The sequence below is a fragment of the Labeo rohita genome, chromosome 5, assembly GCF_022985175.1.
Source record: "Labeo rohita strain BAU-BD-2019 chromosome 5, IGBB_LRoh.1.0, whole genome shotgun sequence".
In the NCBI taxonomy this organism is placed as follows: domain Eukaryota; kingdom Metazoa; phylum Chordata; class Actinopteri; order Cypriniformes; family Cyprinidae; genus Labeo; species Labeo rohita.
In genome coordinates this window covers 31,498,197-31,519,322 of record NC_066873.1, presented here as the reverse complement: position 1 = coordinate 31,519,322, position 21,126 = coordinate 31,498,197, and the positions used below count along the sequence as shown (strand labels likewise).

The following is a 21,126-nucleotide window of genomic DNA, read 5'->3' as shown; positions in this document are numbered from 1 at the left end:
CGACCTACCCTAACTCTCTTGAACTGGAATGCACAAAGCAGACGCAGAGCTAGACAAGTCGAGCATTTGAGGTTAAAAAGTAGATCATTTTTAGAAAATAGCTGATTGTTTGGCTAGATAAGACCCTTATTCCTTGGCTGGGATTGTTTAGAGCCTTATGGAGCTGCATTCAAACAGCATTTTGGAAGTTCGAACTCGCGGGCCGTATAGAAGTCCACTATATGGAGAAAATTCCTGAAATGTTTTCCTCAAAAATCATAATTTCTTTACGACTGAAAATAGAAACACATGAACATCTTGGATGACAAGGGGGTGAGTAAATTATCTGTAAATTTTTGTTCTGGAAGTGAATTTCTCCTTTAAGTTTAATGAGCTTTTTTTGATCTGGGATAGGAGGGTGCTAAGGAGACATCCAGCCCCTTCAGCAAGGCCAGGAAAGCAACTTCAGAGTCCTCCCCATCTCGCTCCCATTTCCACAGAACTGCTCAGCCGTGCAGACACCAGGTTCTTTCAACATCTCCATTCTGTTCACAACCGCAACGATGATTCATACGCTTATGAATACATTTACAATCATTCCATTTATTAAAAACACCCAGAATTGTGTCTTTGCAGGAGGGTGCGGTAGCGCCTCAGGACGTGAAGTCAACCCAGAGCCCCGAGTTTGTATGCACTTTTAACGACCTGTTTGTGTGGGCAGTGCTCAAGCATCGGCAAGAGATGGCGATGTTCCTGTGGCAGCATGGAGAGCAGGCTATGGCCAGGGCGGTTGTGGCCTGCAAACTTTACCGTGCTATGGCAATGGAAGCCAAGGAGAGCAATATGGGTGACACCATGGCTGAGGAGCTGAAGAAGAACTCTCTGTCAGTTCGCATTTTTCCTCATTCTAAAGCATGTTATATTAACTTAACAGATTAGTTCACTTCCAGAACAAAAATGTACAGATAATTTACTCTTTCCCTTGTCATCCAAGAAGTTTCATGTCTTTCTTTCTTCAGTTGTAAAGAAATTATGTTTTTTGAGGAAAACATTTCAGGAATTTTCTGAAATTCCTAGAAATTTGAACTTCCAAAATGCAGTTTAAATGCAGCTTCAAAGGGCTCTAAATGATCCCAGCCAAGGAGGAAGGATCTTATCTAGCAAAATCAGTCATTTTCTAAAAATTATAGACTTTTTAAACCTCAAATGCTCGTCTTGTCTAGCTCTGCAATGCGCATGCATACTCTGTGCGTTTTGGTTAATGACAGTTAGGGTATGTCGAAAAACTCCCATCTCATTTTCTCCTCCAACTTCAGAATCGTCCTGCATCGCTGCAGAAGTACCGACCCAGTGTTTACAAAGTGAACATGCAAAGAAGATCAAATGTCCTTAACAAAAAAAAAAAGATGTAGGATGATGAGAAAATGAGATGGGAGTTTTTTGACATACCCTAACTCTGCACAGAATATGCATGCACATCACAGAGCAAGACAAACATTTGTGGTTAAAAATCTGGTTTGTAAATAACTGATCGTTTTGCTAAATTAGACCCTTTTCCTCGGCTGGGACAAGTAGTGCTCACTGTAAAGCCAAACGACCTCCAGCTCCTCCTTTCTGGATGTCCAGCTCCACCTCTGTGGAACTAAATAGGTGGAGTTATGTTTAGCGATACAGTAAGGGGTAGGGTTAGGGTGTGGTTGGGGTGTCTCCCTCCACCCATTACATCCAGCGAGGGGGAGCTAGAGCTCCAGCTCCTCCCATTTGGCTCTGCAGCGAACACCCTCTCAGCTGGGATCGTTTAGAGCCCTTTGAAGCTGCATTCAAAATGCATTTTGGACGTTCAAACTTGTGGTCTCCACTATATAGTTAAAATTCCTGAAATGTTTTCCTCAGAAAACAATTTCTTTACGACTGAAGAAAGAAAGACATGAACATCTTGGATGACAAGGGGGGTGAGTACATTATTTGTAAATTTTTGTTCTGGAAGTGAACTAATCTTTTAGTGTGTTGAATATCACATAATGGAGATTACATTAGATTAGGAGTAAACGAATCTCAAAAAATTAAGATGTGTTAAAGATTTTGAGTTTGAAACTTGAAAAAAAGGGAAGTTGTTAAAACAATGCAGTGTGATTGTATTGATTTTTTTTTTTTTTTAGAGAGTTTGGACAGTTGGCTGTGGATCTCTTGGATCAGGCTTTCAAAAAGAACGAGCGCATGGCAATGAAGATGCTGACCTGGGAGATGAAAGACTGGAGTAACTTCACCTGTCTGCAAATGGCCGTCTCCTCAAGACTCAGGCCTTTTGTGGCTCACAACTGCACTCAGATGCTCCTCACAGACTTGTGGATGGGCCGGCTCAACATGAGTAAAAACTCCTGGTTCAAGGTGTGTTGAATTGAGATGATGACTGTGTTTAAAAGTGTAACTTTACAGACTTGTTTGATCAGAAATCGCATTTCTAATGCTTGCTATTTTTTAGCACACGTGCGTCCAGACCTGTTGGACTGTGATGGTGCTCATATGAAAAATACAGGTTTTTGCAGGTCATTTATTACTCACCCTCATGTCGTTCCTAACCCGTAAGAACTTAGTTCATCTTCGTAACACAAATTAGATATTTTTGATGAAATCCAAGAGCTTTCTGACCCTGCATAGACAGCAACACAACTGACACGTTCTAGGCCCTGTCAGAAACCTCTTGGATTTCATAAAAACATCTTAATTTGTGTTTTGAAGATGAGCAAAGAGTCTTACAGGTTTGGCACAACATAAGGGGAATAATTAATGACAGAATTTTGAATTTTGGGTGAACTGTCCCTTACCTGCACCATTTTGATCCCATCCTCCTCTTTTACTGCAGATATTCTTTGTCATTCTCTGCTGTAACTACACAACCAAGAGGCAAAATAAAAATAAGAAATGATTTGTGTGTTAGCTTTCCCAAGAGCAAAATGGAAGTGACCCAGATATCTTACGTTTCAAACATATTTGTTAATCTGACAGCCACATGTCAAATATTTATCTCTATTCATTTTTTTTCTCTTGACATTTAACATTCAACAGCACATTTGACCCATATCTGTGTTTTTAACGGCTGTTGTCCAAAACCACATCCTTTATCCCCAGATCATTGCCAGCATCCTGATGCCTGTGGCCATTCAGAAGCTAGAGTTTAAAAGTCAGGCAGAGATGTCCCATGTTCCTCAGCCCCAGGAAGCCTTGCAGTTCGGTTGGGAATCAGAAGAAGAAGGGGCAACAAATGCAGTAAGGAATCTAGACAGACACTACACAGTGTAACAAACATTCACAGTTCTGCTAACACACTACACACCAGTTATGTTTTTGTAGCACGTGACCCCATTCAGTTTGTTATACTGATTCAAACTGACCAGTCTTTTTGAGTAATTTGTTTGCGAATCAGACTACACTGGTCACACTGTATAGTAAAGCTATTCTTTTGAAGAATTGACTAGCTACAAGATAGATATCAATGGAGCCCCTAAGGGGACATGGTAATGGAAAAATATGAGATGGGAGGAAAAATGCTGCTGTGGTGTCTTGGAAAAGTATTGCATTCATCAGAGAAACTTTGCATCCTCTTACGAAAGGATTGCTCTCCTCCAAGAAATTGTCAGTTTGCTAGCAAAACATTTGCATTCTGACGCATTGCGTTTCCCTGAGGAACTTTATAAATGGTGTTATATGTACATTTTATATGTTTTTATATATTTTATGGAAGTATATAAGTATTTTGTATTGTATTTCACTGTCAATAAGACATAAAAATCAGTGCAAGGATTTCTGTGCAGGGACATGAATTGGCTATGTTCCAAACTGTTCAAATAGGAACATTTGTTACTGTAAAAAATTGCACTCTTTTGAAAATAAGTCTAAACTGTGATCTGTAGCATCTCTAATTTCAGTTAAAAACACTGCTGCCACCCTAAAAGATGCTACACACTCTTTGACTTCTTCTGGCACATTGACAGTGGTCTTTTTCTAGGTTCAGGGTGATGAGGAGAGAGGGAGCAGATGTCTTTGTTCCTGGACCAGAAAGGTGTATGACTTCTATACTGCTCCGGTGGTCAAGTTCTGGTTTCACACAGTAGGTTTTCCTCTTAATTCTACCTCCACCTTGTTTTTTTCACACTTTCTTGCTCCAGCTGTCTGTTCTGTGTCTGAAGATTTGATTTGTCCACACAGATGGCATTTTTGGGTTTCCTCATGATGTTCTCCTATACTGTGCTGGTGAGGCTGGATGAGAAACCCAACATTCAGGAGTGCTTGGTCATAACTTACATCCTGACCATGGCAGCGGAGAAAGCTCGAGAGGTGAGTGCACTTCAGATCACACCCATCTCCAGCAGTTAAAAGAAATATACAGTATGAGTTCATCAATGTTTCAGTCAATGCTTTTGTCTGTGAATGGTTGGCTCAGTGCCCTTTGCAGCTGTTCATGGCAATTAACGAATAAAGTATGCCTTTGAAAAGTCTTATCTTTACCGTGGTTGATTCCAAAGGTCTTCAGTAAGTTGCTATCTTTTTCTGATTATGCTGTTCTCAAGCTGACCATGAAAATGACACTGTCTGACTCCCCCATCCTCTGTTATCTATGAACCCAGCAGCAGTGCATTTGTGGGAATTATTAACAGAGTTCTCCCACTGACTGTATGTTCGAGTTATTGTTGTATTTTGGTTAGAAGAAAAACTCAGAACAGCATTTTTGTCCTTTCCTTTAAATCAGCAACAAAATGCAACAAAATATTAATAATCTTTAAAAGCTGCCCAATGCATATTTGACAACTTATAACGCATAATGGTTCTAGACATAAAATAACAAAAGGCAATTACATTTACAAACCAAATACTGTACTTGTAGTTCATGCAGGACACAGCATTTACCTTAAGGGAGACCTATTATGCCCCTTTTTACAAGATGAGAAGTCTCAGGTGTCTATTTTGATTGGAAGCAGAAACATGTTGCTTTCAAGCATGTCTCTTTAAATGCAAATGAGCTGCTGCTCCCCCGCCTCCTTTTCCAGTATAGGACTGTGACATTACAGCTCGTACCTCGGATGCTCTGCTAAAAAACATCTGATTGGTTTTGATTATCCGATCCTTCATCTCTGGATGTGAAATAGTCCATTTTAACATTGTTTAGGGCACTGACATCACTAAGATTGAGCAGATTGAGACGAGTAAGATCGGTTAAGTGAGCAGCTGCAGTACTTCAGACTGCGTTGTTGTGCTCCGCCATCTCACAATATTAAAAAAAATAAAAAAAATAAAAACTTTGCATGCCGTAGTTTACACAGGACTAGTGGAGAATGTGAATTGATACACCTTTATTAAATATGTTACGCGGTTTATTTTGATAGGTTAACTGTTTTTGTGTTGTTAAGGGAAAGCACCTCCACAGCACGTTCTTAACATAAGAGAAAGACACAAGTCATTTCTGCTTGCTGCAGTTTTTCTGCACTAAACAAGTGAATTTCGCTAAGATATTTTCAGAGATGATAGACAAGATGTTATAGAATAATAATTTAATGAAAACCTAATTTTGACAAAAAAAAATTACATTCAACATATTTTTTGAATTTTTAGTTAGGTTTTACCAAGTGAGAGATGATTTTGTCCCACAGTAATGTACAATTTCATGCATAATATTTGTTACTAATGTCAACAGATATGGGAAGTGTTTGATCTTTTAAATGGTTATTTTATTATTTGCATTTAGTATTTTTTTTTCTCTGCTGTTCTTTACCCTTTCAGAACAAGCCTGATATCCAATTATTGTACACAACCCACTACACTGTAAAAAATAAAAAACACAATTTGTTGAGTCAGCTTAAAATAATTTGTTACCCTGCTGCCTTAAAATTTTAAGTTCAGTCAACTAAAATAAGTTTATTCAACTTGAAATGTTAAGTTGTACTAAGTAACAACTTAGATATTTGTGTTTGTTAAACTTAACAGATGGGTAAGTAACCCAGCTGCCTTAACATTTGAAGTTGATTCAGCTCAAATATCTAAGTTGTCCCTTGGTATAATTTAACATTTCAAGTTGAATAAACTTTTTTTGAGTTGACTGAACTTAAAATTTTAAGGCAGCCAGGTTACAAATTGTTTTAAGTTGACTCAACAAATTGTTTTTTACAGTGTAGTTGAGAGCCATTGGTTGACATACAGTATTAAAGTGTTAGTTCACCTAAAAATGAAAATTCTGTCATTAATTACTCACCCTCATGTTGTTCCAAACCAGTGAGACCTTCACCTTCGGAACACAATTAAGATATTTTTCATGAAATCCAAAAGGTCTTTGACGCTCCATAGACAACAAGGTTCCTACTATGGTCAAGGCACAGAAATGTAGTAAAAACATCTTTAAAATGATCCATAATGGCGAAGATGCTAACTTGCAGTAGAAGAATTGTTGAATAAAGTTATTTTTGTTTTTTTTGCACACAAAAAGTATTATTGTAGCTTCATAAAATTACAGTTGAACCCCTGATGTCACATAGATCATTTTAACAATGTCCTTACTTTGTTTCTGTGCCTTGACTGTGGTAGGACCCTTGCTGTCTATAGAGGGTCAGAGAGCTCTCGGATTTTATCTAAAATATCTTAATTTGTGTTCCAAAGATAAACTAATACCTTACAGTTTGGAACGATATGAGGGTGAGTAATTAATAACAGAATTTTCATCTTTGGGTGAAAGATCCCTTTATTATGATATTATTCTTCAGGGTCTTAATGAAAAGTCTATAATATGCGTTGGTTAAAAATTCTCAATGGTTGTGTAAAACAACACCCTTTTTACCTTGCCAAAATCAGCTCTGCAAAAATCGTCCCATTCTGGTCGAGGCTGCTTTAAATGCAAATGAGCTCTGCTCACCCCGCCCCTCTCTTCACTCTGTGGAAAGACGATCCTGTTTACTTTAGCCGCTAAACTTGCTAACTAGCACATTATTAGGAAAGACGATCACAAAGATTCATTAAAAAAAAAAAAAAAAAAACCTTATACTCACTTCTGCTGTAAGTGAAGCTGGATCATGAATGATTCGCGCGAACATAGACGGATATATGTAGATCGTGAGGCGCATTCTTTTCACAAACAAACGTAATCTACTGCATCTTCAGCGGCTCAGATGTCGGGAGTAAATGACGACCACTATGTTCATTATTAGATCCAGCAACACAACACCTCAATTGCTCAATCAGAGATATTCTTGTCTAACTCACACCCCTGCTCCAGCATGGAAACAAAGAGGGCAGACTGTTACAGCTGATCTGAGGTAAAATGCTCATGTCAGTCAACTATTGTGGGAGCGGCCTCTGTTGGTGTGACGCCACACCGACAGACATCTGAGAACGGCTCGATTTGAAAAAGGGGAAATTATTTTTACAGATTAATTAAAAACCACTGTATGGATTTTTATCATTATAGGGTAGATTTGTACATGCACTGCCAACACACATTAATGTTCAAACAACATGTAAAAGTGAACTTAGCATCCGATGACCCCTTTAAGTATGTTGTGTTGAGATTGTTTGAATGATTATGGGTGGTATGTGGTTTCTAGGTGTGGGTTTTGGAGCCCAGGAAATTCACTATGAAGCTGAAGGTGTGGTTCAGCGAGTACTGGAATATCAATGACTTCATGGGCATCATCCTGTTCCTGGTCGGGGTCTCCCTCCGTTGGCATCAAGAAACACGCTTAGCCAGTCACATTGTCTACTCTTTGGATTTCATCTTCTGGTCTGTTAGGCTTTTAGACCTTTTTGCTGTCAATCAGCATGCAGGACCCTACCTGACCATGATCACCAAAATGGTGTGTAATTTAAATGGTGTGCGATTTGCTGTTATGCTTTCCATAAACTCAGTTATTTTATCATACTGTGATACATTTTACAATAAGAAATAATATAATTTAAAAAGTGTATATTAATGTCTTTCTCGCACAGATGAGCAACATGTTCTATATCGTAGTCATTATGGCGATTGTGCTGGTCAGTTTTGGCACGTCCAGGAAGTCTATCCTGTCCCCAAATGAGGAACCGTCCTGGAGTCTGCTCAGAGATGTAGTCTTTCAGCCCTACTGGATGATGTTTGGGGAGGTGTATGCTGGAGAGATTGATGGTGAGTAAGATAAAGTGACATCATGTAGTCTGGTCAGTTCATTTGATTTGAATAAACCTTTTCCCACAACTTGTAATATTTGGTTGTCGGGTTATGGTTCACTCTTTACGTCTACTAACATTTGTAAGATATTTTTAATGATGTATTCTATTGTGATAATTGCTTTTTGTTTTGACAGTTTGTAAAGATGAAACCTCCTGTGTCCATGGAGCTTTCCTCACCCCCTTCCTGCAGGCTGTCTACCTTTTTATTCAGTACATTATCATGGTCAATGTACTCATTGCATTTTTCAAGTATGCATTTCATTTTCATCTTTATGACATGGCATAAGTGTCATTTGCTTTCATCTGTTTCCTGGTGTAATGATAATTTGGACTCTTGAGTTGTTGGACTAATAATGTGCAGCATGACATCCTGAGTGGAAGATTGTTGCAGGAGTTGGTGTTGATATATTGTTGAATCTTGGTTGCTTTGTGTTGGTTTAACCTACTTTGCCTTATTATTTACTTCACAGCAATGTTTACTTTGACATGAGCTCCATATCCCGTAAGCTGTGGAAATACAACCGCTATCGTTACATCATGACTTATCAGGAGAAACCGTGGCTGCCACCTCCTCTCATCCTTCTCAGTCATATGACTCTGTGTCTTAGCTCTATGTGGCAAAAACACAGAAAGGCATCCAAACAGGGAAGAACAGGTCTGAGTAAGTGTGTGAATTTTTTATGAGGCATCATAGCCCTCTGTGTTATGTCTTACAAAACTGACATGTCTTACATAATTGACATGGTAGGGATGATACAATACCAAAAAAAAAGGCAGAGGATACCAATACCAGTTTATGGTTCTTTAATTAGAAAAATGGTAAGAAACATTATTTCAAAAAGATTTAAAAAATATTATTTTTTATTATAAATGTTTTTTTTTAAATGAGTCTCTCATGCTCATCAAAGTTCCATTTATTTGATCAAAAAAGTAATATTATGAAATATTATTGCAGTTTAAAATTGCTTAAAAAATAATTTAAGTTTTCTATTTTAATATACTTTAAAATGTAATTTATTTTTGTGATGTAAAGCTGAATTACTCCCGTCTTCAGTGTTACATGATCCTTCAGAAATCATTCTAATGTGCTGATTTATTAGCAATTTTTTTTTGGAACCTGTGATGCTTTTTTCAGGATTCTTTGATGAATAAAAGGTTGAAAAGCATTTAGTAAAAATATAAATCTTTTCTAACAATATGAGTCTTTACCATCACTTTATATCAATTTAACACATCTTTGCTGAATAAGTATTAATTTTTATGTAACAAAGAAAGAAAAAAAATGTACTGACCCCAAACTTTGGACAGTAATGTATATTGTTAGAAAAGATTTTTATTTTAAATAAATGCTGTTCTCTTTAACATTTTATTCGTCTAAGTTTCCATCTAACTGTTTCCAAAATTGATAATAAATTGGCATATTAGAATGATGTCTGAAGGATCATGTGACTGAAGACTGGAGTAATGATGCTGAAAATTCAGCTTTGCATCACAGGAATAAATTATATTTTAAAGTATATTAAAATAGAAAACCACTGTTGAAAATTGCAATAATATTTCACAATATTACTGATTTGTTCTGTATTTTAATCAGATAAATGCAGCTTTGATGAGCCGAAAAGACTTCTTTCAAAAAAACATGAAAAATCTTACTGATCCCAAACTTCTGAGTGGCAAATTAAAATAATTAATTATTTTGTTTAATTAAGTGTTGCAACAGAATAAAGACATCCATTTTACAGCATTTAACAGCAGGATCAAGTATTCAATAACCATTAAGAAATTGAATATTAAATTATTATACTGTTTAATTAAAGTATTAATATAGGTAGCTTAATATTAGCTTAGTATTGCATGACTATTGTGACTGAGAACAGATCTGTTTACTGGAGGTGGTAAATGTTTAGTTAGAAAGTATTTTTAATTTGATTATTTTTAAATTAAAATTTCACAGTTGGGTCCAATTAATTAATTAATGTACTTATTTTTTGCATCTTTTTGCAATTTGCACTATAGTTGAATATTGACAAAATGAGACAACAAGGTTTTACATTCACAGTCTCAAAATTGTAGCATTTTTTTTTAAGTGCACAGTGTGGTTTCTTAAAATCATATATTTTACACAACATTATCACATATTTCAGTGTATTGCTGGTATGTTTACAGAATTACTACTGGCCCCTGATGATCTGAAGAAGTTGCATGAGTTTGAAGAGAAGTGTGTCGCTGGATATTTCAGAGACAAAAAAGAGAGTCAACAAGGCAGTGAAATCAACCGGATTCGCTCTGCAGCTGACAAGTGAGTGCATCTCCCAAACCTCATTTGGATGCGACAGGAAATTACATCAGTTCTCATTTAGTTAATCTATCAGTCGAATTAAATTTGTAAATGATTTAAAATTATTTGGTTTACCTGAAATCAATGGAATGAACTAAAGTTTGTCTGCTGTGTTTGTTTCTAGGGCTGAAGAGATGGCTGGAATATTAGTTGAGGTTGCTGAGAAGATCAATATCATCCAGGACAATATGCGCACTTTAGACAGTCACCTGGGTGAGTTGCAGGACTTGTCTGCTTTAGCAGTGGACACTCTAAACGTCCTCTCAGCCACAGACAACCAGCAGCAAGAGGTCGCCCGCCTTGGTCAGAGCCGCAATGAGCAAGTGTCCCATAGCTGCTGTCTCCGCATTGGCGGAAGTGTCGGCCCCAGCCATGCGCTTCCATCTCCGAAGCACTACCGCAGTATGCCACCTTCCCTGCTCAGAGGCTTGGGGCCTGGCCGGCAGCGTCCTTCCCTGGAGCTGCCACCAGGGACGAGTGCTGGATCCTTTGAGGTCAGGAGCAAAGGAATGTTGGAAAGCCCACAGGAAGAAGATGGTAGTTTTAGGTGGACACTACAGCGAAGTGATTCAAGAGAAGGTGTATGCCATCGCTCTTTACCTCACCTATGCACTAGATTGAGGGACAAGGGAATGTATGGATCTGGGGAACCATCCCGTGCAAGTTCTCCCACTATGCCTCTGATGAGAGACTTCCAGCTTCAACCTAGCCATGAGGAGTCTATGGAGGAAGAGGATGATGAGGATGCAATGTCCAGATCCTCCAGCCGTATGTTCCTACTTACAGATTCCCACAGTGATGAAGATCGACCAGCGGGGATCAGAAACCCTGCATTCTATAGGCTTGATGATGCTGGACACTTCACAAGACCTCAACGACTTTTAGGCCAGAAATGGGCCTTTGACCTGGAGCAGAGCCGCTCGCTCTCGGCCAGTGTGGAGACTATGGCCATGCCCGATACGCCGACATCGGAGCACGGCAAACATACACTTCTGATGCCTCCCCACCACAGCCATGACCAGAGAGGTATTATGGATTCAAATCATAACCGCATGCTAAATATCAATCTCAGTTTGTGTTTATTAATCCATGAATGTATGTGACTCTAGGGTTATCTAAGATCTTTAAGAGACAAAGGTCATTTGGGAAGAAGTCCATAAAGACCAGAACAGGAACCCCTGAGAATGTAAGCCAACCTGCTGTCTCTGTTTCATTTCAAGCAGTCAGACCTAGTGACAGACATATGGTTAATCAAAAATGTACAGATAATGTACTCACCCCATTGTACTCACTCCCATCCAAGATGTTCATGTCTTTCTTTCTTCAGCCGTAAAGAAATTATGTTTTTTGAAGAAAACATGTCAGGATTTTTCTCCATATAATGGACTGATATGGTGCCCCAAGTTTGAACTTCCAAAATGCAGTTTTAAAGTGGCTTCAAATGATCCCAAATGTGGTTGTAAACGATCCCAACCGAGAAAGAAGGGTCTTAGCGAAACGATTGGTTATTTTAATTAAAAAAATACAATTTAAGTGCTTTTTCATCTCAAATGCTCGTCTTGTCTTGCTCTCCTTGACTTCTGTGTATTCTGGCTCAAGACAGTTAGGGTATGTTGAGAAACTCCAATCGTATTTTCTCCCTCAACTTTAAAAATCATTTCAAAATCATCCTCCATCGCTGCAGAAGTACTGACCCAGTCTTTGCAAAGTGAACATGCAAAAAAGATCAAACACTCTCAGCAAAAAAGGTAAACCAATGATATAGGACGATTTTGAAGTTAAAGGAGAACATGAGTTTTTCGACATACCCTAACTGTCATGAACCGGAAAAAAACAGTTCAGGCAGAGCGAGACAAGATGAGCATTTGACATTTAAAAGTATATAAATTGTATTATTTTTATGAAAATAACCGATCTTTGCTAGATAAGACCCTTCTTCCTCGGATGGGGTTGTTTACAACCGCATTTGGGATCGTCTGAAGCTGCATTTAAACTGCATTTTGGAAGTTCAAACTCAGGGTACCATAGAAGTCCATTATATGGAGATGTTTTTCTTAAAAAACATAATTTCTTTACTACTGAAGAAGGAAAGACATGAACATCTTGGATGACAAGAGGTGAGTACATTATTTGTGAGTTTTTTGTTCTGAAAGTGGACTTCAAGTAATGCCACTGTCTCTTAGGTAAAACTAGATGAAACACACATCCATGAGTTTGACCCACGCAGAAAAATGAAGAGGAAAGTAAAAGGCCTGTTTGACCGGAGATTCAGAGCCTCAGTCAGTCTCACCCAGCTGAGTATGTTTTCAAACTTTTTGATGTCTAAGAAGACAAATGTAGGGTTTATGCAGGCCTAAAAATGGTCTTTTAAAAGTTTCAATTTGCCCATAATTAAGGAAAATCTTAAATGGATAGTTAACCCAAAAATTATGTCATTAATTGCTCTTGTTGTTCTCATGTCATACCCTCATGCCGTTCCAAACCCGCAAGACCTTCATTCATCATCTAACACAAATTAAGATATTTTTGATCGTTGTGGTACTCGTGAAAAGCATTGAAGACTGACACTGAAGATTGGAATTTGTTAAATGGAGTCATTATTTTGGTTTTCTTTGCACACAAAAAGTATTCTCATAGCTTTATAAAATTATGGTTGAACCACTGATGTCACATGGACTATTTTAACAATGTCCTTACTACCTTTCTGGACCTTGAATGTGGTAGTTGTGTTGCTGTCTGTGCAGGGTCAGAAAGCTCTCGGAACTCAGCAAAAATATCTTCGTGTTAGATGAGCAAAGGTCTTGCAGGTTTAGAATGACATAAGGGTGAGTAATTAATTTTTTATTTTTGATTGAACTGACCCTTTAAATTCAAAGTCATGCCACTGAATTTTGCATGCACTGGCAAAACGGAGTATCTCCTTTTTTTATTTTCCAAAACAAATATCTAAATATCCTTGAATCAAGATGCATTTACTTGATGAAAATTAAACTAGATCGGATCAATTAAGTGAGTTTATGCTTAAAACAGGAACAAATATCTGTTAATGTGGAATGGAAACTTGTTTTCTCTTTAAATTATGTTGATATTTCTGAGCCCATTGGCTGATATTTGTTCCTGTTTTAATCATAAACTTGCTTCATTTTGATCAGTTTCTCATAAAACAAGTTTTTTTTATGTAATGTAATTTTGCATTGCAAGTAAATGTATCTTAACTGAGAAAGACTACTGATAAAAAAAAATACAGGACAACTAAAAACTACCCCATTAGTTACTCATCCTCTAGCCATCCTAGCTATAGGTCATACCTCTTTTCAAACTAATACAATCAGAGTTATATTAGAAAATGTCCTGGTTCTTTACAGCTTTATAATGGCAGTGAACAGTGATTGAGATTTTGAAGCAAAATAAAGTGCATCTATCCATCATAAAAAGTGCTCCACATGGCTCTGGAGGGTTCATAAACCAGTGCGTTTATGTAAGAAAAATATCCATAAAACGTTATCAACCGAAATCTAGCTTCTGCTAACTGTAGTGTAGGCTTCAGTAAAAATATACTAGTCTCACGAGAACCAAGTTTTGTTTACAGCAAAGGAAAACTAGTCTCCTCTTGGCTTGTATCAAAATCCTCCGACATTTTCCTTTTACAACCCTATTGAAAAAAACAGCTGGTTAGGTATGTTTTGAAGCATGGCTGCTAGTTTGAGCTGGACCAACTTAGGGCCAGCACATGGCCAGCTTAAACCAGCTCATGACCAGCAACCATGCTTCAGAACATACCTAACCAGCATATGTTGTTTTTTTCAACAGGGAAATCCATGTTTTGTACTTCTAATGATCTGTGACACTTGCGACAGTTAGCGAAAGCTAGAGATTGCAGTTTAAAAAGTTTTAAAAGTGGATATTTTACTTACACAAATACATCGAGTCACTTTAGAAGGCCTTTATCAACCCACTGGAGCCATGTGGAGTACTCAGATTAAATAAAAGTATAACTCGGATTGCATTCGTCTGAAAGAAGAAAGTCATGTATACCTAGGAAGGCTTGAAGGTAGGTAAATCATGGGATAATTTTTTTTTTTTGGTGAACTATCCCTTTAAGCCACTGAGCAGTCTACAGTACTTAAAATTTGTATGTTTAAATTGTTACCTAAAATGAAATCACACCAACCTTCAAAATGACACTTGGATATTTTTTCATTTTATTCATTAGATGTTGACCAAGTGGATTTCACTAAATTGGCCCCATCATGGCTGGTAAGGCCCATCATATTTCACCTGTAGTGTGCACATTGTGAAGGTGATTTCTGTCCTGTTTGTGAGATATTTGATGGGCTAAATGTTATGTTCTCTCCTCAGAATACTGTTACCCCTGGGCAGCCACTTTTAAGCAGCTGGGCAAGGCCTGTCAGTCAAAGACCCTCGTAAGTTCAGCTTTTGATTTGATGAGACGTTAATTATTAAAAGGAAATATTTCTAACTGCTCACCTAATTTCTCTACTTCTTGTAGGGTAAGCAATATGACACAAGAAGGTAAGTTATTTGCAGTTTTATTGTAATTCTGTTTATGTTGTGAGTAAAATGCATATGTTTGATTTTGGTTGATGACATTTGTGTTTTGTGCTTTGTCTGTCTAATGTTAGTAAAGGGCTCTACATTTAAGCTGACTGAAGATTTAGGCCAGCATTACTCAGGTGAGTACTAATTAGTCTTTATCACCTCAAATATTTTGTGTTGTTATTCTATGGATATGATGGTTTTCTTTTGGTGTTTTTTTTTCATTTAGCAATGGAGAGGAACAACCTTATGAGATTGGCTCACTCTATACCATTCACCCCCCTGTCATTAATGGGTAAATAATCAAACCATGGTTGTTATTTAACCAGCATTAGTCAGATTTAGTTATTTACATAAATGTCCTCTGCTCTATGCAGGTGGTGTTGAGGTCTGTATATATTCACTTGAGGAGGCAAAAGAAGGGTCTTCATTTGGAGATCAGTCCTCTAGCATTTCCACGTGGATTCAGCACGGACGTACAGCTGTTCTTCAACCGTTAGCCCACCAGGAGGTGCTAGATGGGGGCCTGCGCAGGGCCACCAAGGTGGTGTGTACCTGGTCTGAGGGTGATGTGTTGAAGCTGGGATCAGTGTATGTGGTGAAAGCCTTTAGGCCAGAGGTGGTTCGCATCTGGCAGAAAGTGTTTCCAATCAGCACTTCACTTCATCTCTGCCTGCGGGTACATTTTTTTTTTTTTTTTTACAACTGATACAATTAACTCTTATTGTCATATCATTTTGTACACCCTATATGTATGATATATAAACTACCAGTCAAAAGTTTTTTAATGTTTTTTGAAGAAGTCTCTTTTGCTCTCCAAGCCTGCATTTATTTGATCCAAAATACAGCAAAAACAATACAGTTTTGAAATATTTCTACTATTTAAAATAACTGTTTTCTATTTGAATGTATTTTAAAATGTAATTTATTCCTGTGATTTCAAAGCTGAAGTTTTAGCTTCATTACTCCAGTCACATGATCCTTCAGAAATCATTCTAATATTCTGATTTGCTGCTCCAAAAACATGTATTGTTATTAATATGCTGAAAACAGTGGAGTAGAATTTTTTCAAGTTTCTTTGGTGAATAGAAAGTTCAGAAGAACAGCATTTATCTGAAATAGAAATTTTTTTCTAACATTATAAATGTCTTTTTTTGAACAATTTACAGCACTCTTGCTAAATAAAAGTATTAATTTCTCTAATTCAGCATAAAATTAATTATACTGACTCCAAGCTTTTGAATGGTATAGTGTAAAATGTTACAAAAGCTTTTTATTTCAGATAAATCTTTGATCTTTGGATCTTTCTATTCATCAAAGAAGCCTGAAAAATGTACTCAACTGTTTTAAATGCTGATAATAATAGTAATAATAATTTTCTTGAACAACAAATCAGCTTATTAGAATGGTTTCTGAAGGATCATGTGACACTAATGACTGGAGTAATGATGCTGAAAATGTAGCTTTGATCACAGGAATAAATTACATGATAGAATATATTGAAATAGAGCGCAGAAATATTTCACAAAATCACTGCTTTTGCTGTATTTTGGATCAAATAAATTCAGGCTTGGTGAACAGAAGACACTTCTTTAAAAACATTAAAAATCTTAGTGTTGAAAAACATTTGACTGGTAATATATATAAATAAATCTATTTATTAAATTATTTCTATACTGTATTTTTTATTTTTTATCACTATGCCGGTTTTGTTATTCATTATTATTCCCTCTGCTTCTTTGTTAACTAATTTCTCTATAACCTGCAGGAAATCCAACAACAGAGAGCAGCACAGAATCTCATGCAGCGATTCAACAAAATTAAACCTAGCAGTGTGCACTACAGTCCTAGGTCAGTATTATAAATGATAAAAGTTGATTTGACCCTAACTGTGTGTACATATGTCTGAGTATGTGTGTGTGTAGGTTTCTGGATGTCTCCTTGCTGCACTGGCGCTCCGACGGCCAGTGGTTGACTGTTGAGAAAAACATGAGTGGTCATTTCAGGAAATACAACAATAATACGGGAGAGGAGATCTCGCCCTCCTCTGGTCTGGAAGAAACGATACTGGCATTCTCTCACTGGACGTACGAGTACACCAACAGGGAACTGCTAGTGTTGGATCTACAAGGTAGAAGACAGGCTTAGTCTAATTATTATTATTATTATTGAAGAGTTGATGAATTGAATGTTTATTTTTGGCTGAAGGTGTGGGAGCGGACCTCACAGACCCATCACTGATCAGAGTTGATGATACAAGGTGAATAGGCACAACAAATGTGTATTGTCCTAAATGTTTAAATCTGTTTGTTAAAATGTGTACTTCTCGACGCATTTGTTTACTGTGCTCCTAAGTAAAGTTTGCTGCTTTTGTAGCTCCTCTGGAGAGATGGCGTTTGGACCTGCCAATTTGGGTGATGATGCAATCCAGAGCTTTGTTCTCAAGCACACCTGCAACTCCTGCTGCAAGAAGCTCGGTCTCTCAGGTGAGGTAACACTCATGTCACAGGTTGAGGGCTGAACTTTCAATACTCTTTTATTTTTCATTCCCTGCAGTGGCAGCGCTCACAAATACGTCCACATGGCATACCTCCACGTTTCCAACTTGAGAAGTGATTTGATAGTTCGTTTGAAAAGAGCAAACTTCAAAAATGAACAGGAAAAGCCGTCTAATTAAGCCTGAAGGTTTAGAAAAAATTCTAATGAGGCAGAAATTATTTCATTTCCATGACAGCAAAGGCATGCAGAAGAGGGGCGTGGTTTCCTTTGTGGCATGTGGAGTGTTCTCTTTGATTACATATTTAATAGTTCTTTGTGCGTTAGAGAGTGTTGACTTTGATTAGATATTAATTACTGTCTCATGGAAGACATATGAGATGCCTGTTGTTTGTATCATGAGGGAGGCTTCGCTTCAGAAGTACAGGGATAAAAAATAAACAAACAAACGAAAACCACTCCGCCACATTTGTTTGATATTTCAAAGGTGCTTTGTTTTTTATTCGTCTTCGTCCTCTCCAAGAACCACATCAAATCAAAACAAATTATTAATGTACAATCCGCAAATTTCATTTTGGATCTTAAGAAAAGCATCTCTCTGTGATAAATTATGAATATGCATCACAATTGTGTATATTGTGTTTGGCTTTTCAGATTTAAGGAGCTGCGGCAGCCAAAGGAAGTCAGTTCCTGGCTTTGATGAGGCGAGCAGCATAGTTTAACCTCTAACCTGGAAGAAGACTCCGTTTCCAGGGAACTCATCTTGTTCACATCCTGTTTCATTCTCTAATCTCTAGGGATGCACTGAATTTTTTTTAGCCGCTGAAAATTATCGGCCGAAAATGGCATTTTCGGTTGTCGGCCAAGAGAGAAAAACGGCCCGTGTTGAAAATGGTCCTTAGCTGAGCATGAGCTGGTTTAAGGTGGTCCAAAGCAACTAGTTCCTGCTCAGGACCATCTTAAACCAGCTCAAACCAGCAGCCATGCTTCAAAACATAAATAACCAGCATATGCTGTTTTTTTTGAGCAGGGCCTGAAATATATATATACGTGTGTGTGTGTGTGTGTGTGTGTGTGTGTGTGTGTGTGTTTGTGTGTATATATATATATATATATATATATATATATATATATATATATATATATATATATAAATAATGCACCAATAGGAAATTTCTATGTAGTATACTAGGCAACTGTACTGGGCAACACTGGTAAAATGACACTACCCGTTCATCCACTGATCTGCTTCCACTCCGCTCTGCTCACATGCATCTAAGTGCATCCAAAATTTTCGGTTTCACTTTCAGCCCAGAATTTTCATTTTGGTGCATTCCTAATCTGTATTTGCATTTTTTTTTTTTTACTGACTGAATATGTAAAAATAGTAAAGAGCTGCTCAAGGTGACAAAACGTTTACTTTTGCATTAGTCATAGCTCAGGCTTTTTTTCCATTATAAACAATATCATGTATATCAGTTGATAAGGGAAGTAGTTTCAGTGATCATACAGTTTTCCATTTCACATTTTTTATTCTTTTATCAGTTCATGTTTTTACCAATGTATGGTGTAAACATTGTTCAAAATATATTTTTGTTTAAAAATAAATAAATAAAACTAATAAAGTACTGTATATGACACTTTGTAACTCCCTGTGAGTGCAAAATATAATTGAGTATTTTTGTCTTGTTTTCAAAAAAACCTAAACATCCTAAAAACAAGATTGATTCAGTTGAATTGTTTTTGAAAGATGATAAGAAAATACATTACCAGTCAAACGTTTTTGAACAGTAAGATTTTTTGTTTTCTATTTGAAATATTTATTCTTGTGATTTCAAAGCTGAATTTTTAGCATCATTACTCCAATCACTTGATTCTTCAGAAATCATTCTAATATTCTGATTGTCTGCTTTAAAAATATTTATTAGTATTATTATGTTGAAAAGTAGAGTAGAGGTTTGTTTCTCAAATAGAAAGTTTAGAAAAACAGCATTTATTTGAAATAGAAATCTTTTGTAACATTATAAATGTCTTTATCATCACATTTTATTAATTTAAAGCATCCTTGCTAAATAAAAGTATTAATTTCTATAATTTATTCACCAAAATACTCAACTGTTTTAAATATCGATAATAATAATAATACAAATAAAATGTTTCTTGAACAGCAAATCAGAATATTATAATGATTTCAGAAGTATCATGTTACACTGAAGACTGCAGTAATGATGTTGAAAATTTAGCTTTAATCACAGGAATAGATTACATTTTAAAATATATTTAAATAGAAAGCCATTGTTTTAAATTGTAAAAAATATTTCACAGTATTACTGCTTTTGCAGTATTTTGGATCAAATAAATGCAGGTTTGGTGAGCAGAAGAGTATTTTTTTTTTTAAAAAACATTAAAAATATTACTGTTCAAAAACTTTTGACTGGTAGTGTGTATCTTGAAAATTATTCTTCTTACTCCACTAGCAAAAGTCTTGTGCAAGTCAATTTATTTCATAAGAATACTGCATTAGGTAATAAGACTTGTTCTCAGAAACTATATTTCATTTTTTGTTCAAATCATTTAAGCTTAAATCTACAGCAAATGTCGTGAGGTTCATGCTTACGTTTGCAAAAGGGTTAAGAATCTTGGATCTATTCTCTAATCTTACACACTTTTGCTTTTAAAATAAATGTATCTATTTTTTACTGGAACACAAGACTGATTAAGAATGAAATAAAGACAAGATTGCATCCATAAAATTTTCTTTATTTTTTTTTTATCCCACAAAGAAATGTCTACAAAAGCCATAAAATATAGAATTTAACAAAAATCACTTAAGTCCTTCGCTTAGTATATACAACATGGAGGAGACACTTTAAGGTCTCGATTAATCAGTACTTTTACATTTCACAATGCTCGCACATCAAGCTCAACCCACCCCCGACTCATACAAGCACACATATTTAGTCCATCACACAAAGTGCTATTCACTCTTCACTTGTATACTGTTTTACAGTCCAACTCACATTTACATACAACACGCATACACTCACACTGTTGGCAAGTTAACAGAACCCCAACCCACCCTCCCATGCTACATGTGCTTTGTATTGTGGACATGTACTCAAGTTCTGTCAATCAGAGCCCGATCTCCATGAACAACAATTGGTTGTCTGAATATTCACACTTGCATCTGAATTCCACTTTTTGATTGCTTCTCAAGTAAACAACTTATACAGTAAAGCATCTACCCCGTATGCCATTCAGCTTCACTTCACACTAGCTATGGCACTTGAAAACAAAAATGTTTACATATTTAGTACATAAAAAGATTCTGCACGCTAAGTACAGTCTTAAGGGTTTTGGTAACAGATGCTACCTTTGTTTGTTTCGCTGTTGTTCTTGTTTTTCATCCAGGGAGACAGACACATTCTGATTCATAAGTTAACAAAAATTTTAAAAAGAAAGATAAGAAAAAGAAAACTGAAATGTGTAGTATGCATCAGTAGTGCTGTAGGAACTTCAGTAGAATAGTGGTCTGTGGTCACGTTGGTATACAGCCCAAAACCACAGAC

At 36.7% G+C, this 21,126-nt stretch overlaps 1 protein-coding gene across 10 annotated transcripts in view; it reads left to right on the top strand.

Annotated features, from left to right (window-relative positions):
* trpm6 (transient receptor potential cation channel, subfamily M, member 6) overlaps window positions 1–20,281 on the top strand; it is a 31,508-nt gene extending 11,227 nt beyond the window's left edge. For 6 of the 10 annotated variants that reach the window (XM_051109539.1, XM_051109543.1, XM_051109538.1 and 3 more), the window contains 25 exons: window positions 394–504; window positions 616–863; window positions 2,139–2,367; window positions 3,109–3,246; window positions 3,986–4,087; window positions 4,186–4,314; window positions 7,566–7,814; window positions 7,948–8,122; window positions 8,301–8,415; window positions 8,637–8,827; window positions 10,333–10,465; window positions 10,629–11,530; window positions 11,614–11,690; window positions 12,688–12,802; window positions 14,718–14,761; window positions 14,864–14,928; window positions 15,015–15,037; window positions 15,148–15,198; window positions 15,291–15,356; window positions 15,439–15,740; window positions 16,830–16,912; window positions 16,987–17,192; window positions 17,270–17,321; window positions 17,438–17,547; window positions 18,212–20,281. In XM_051109539.1, the coding sequence (XP_050965496.1) occupies window positions 394–504; window positions 616–863; window positions 2,139–2,367; window positions 3,109–3,246; window positions 3,986–4,087; window positions 4,186–4,314; window positions 7,566–7,814; window positions 7,948–8,122; window positions 8,301–8,415; window positions 8,637–8,827; window positions 10,333–10,465; window positions 10,629–11,530; window positions 11,614–11,690; window positions 12,688–12,802; window positions 14,718–14,761; window positions 14,864–14,928; window positions 15,015–15,037; window positions 15,148–15,198; window positions 15,291–15,356; window positions 15,439–15,740; window positions 16,830–16,912; window positions 16,987–17,192; window positions 17,270–17,321; window positions 17,438–17,547; window positions 18,212–18,279 (3,984 nt within the window). In that variant the 3' untranslated portion in view covers window positions 18,280–20,281. Of the gene's footprint in view, window positions 1–393; window positions 505–615; window positions 868–2,138; window positions 2,368–3,108; window positions 3,247–3,985; window positions 4,088–4,185; window positions 4,315–7,565; window positions 7,831–7,947; window positions 8,123–8,300; window positions 8,416–8,636; window positions 8,828–10,332; window positions 10,466–10,628; window positions 11,531–11,613; window positions 11,691–12,687; window positions 12,803–14,717; window positions 14,762–14,863; window positions 14,929–15,014; window positions 15,038–15,147; window positions 15,199–15,290; window positions 15,357–15,438; window positions 15,741–16,829; window positions 16,913–16,986; window positions 17,193–17,269; window positions 17,322–17,437; window positions 17,548–18,211 lie in introns of those variants that run through there. The other 4 variants (XR_007827755.1, XR_007827756.1, XM_051109544.1 and 1 more) reach the window with 4 other exon arrangements.
* Window positions 20,282–21,126: the final 845 nt, after the last annotated feature.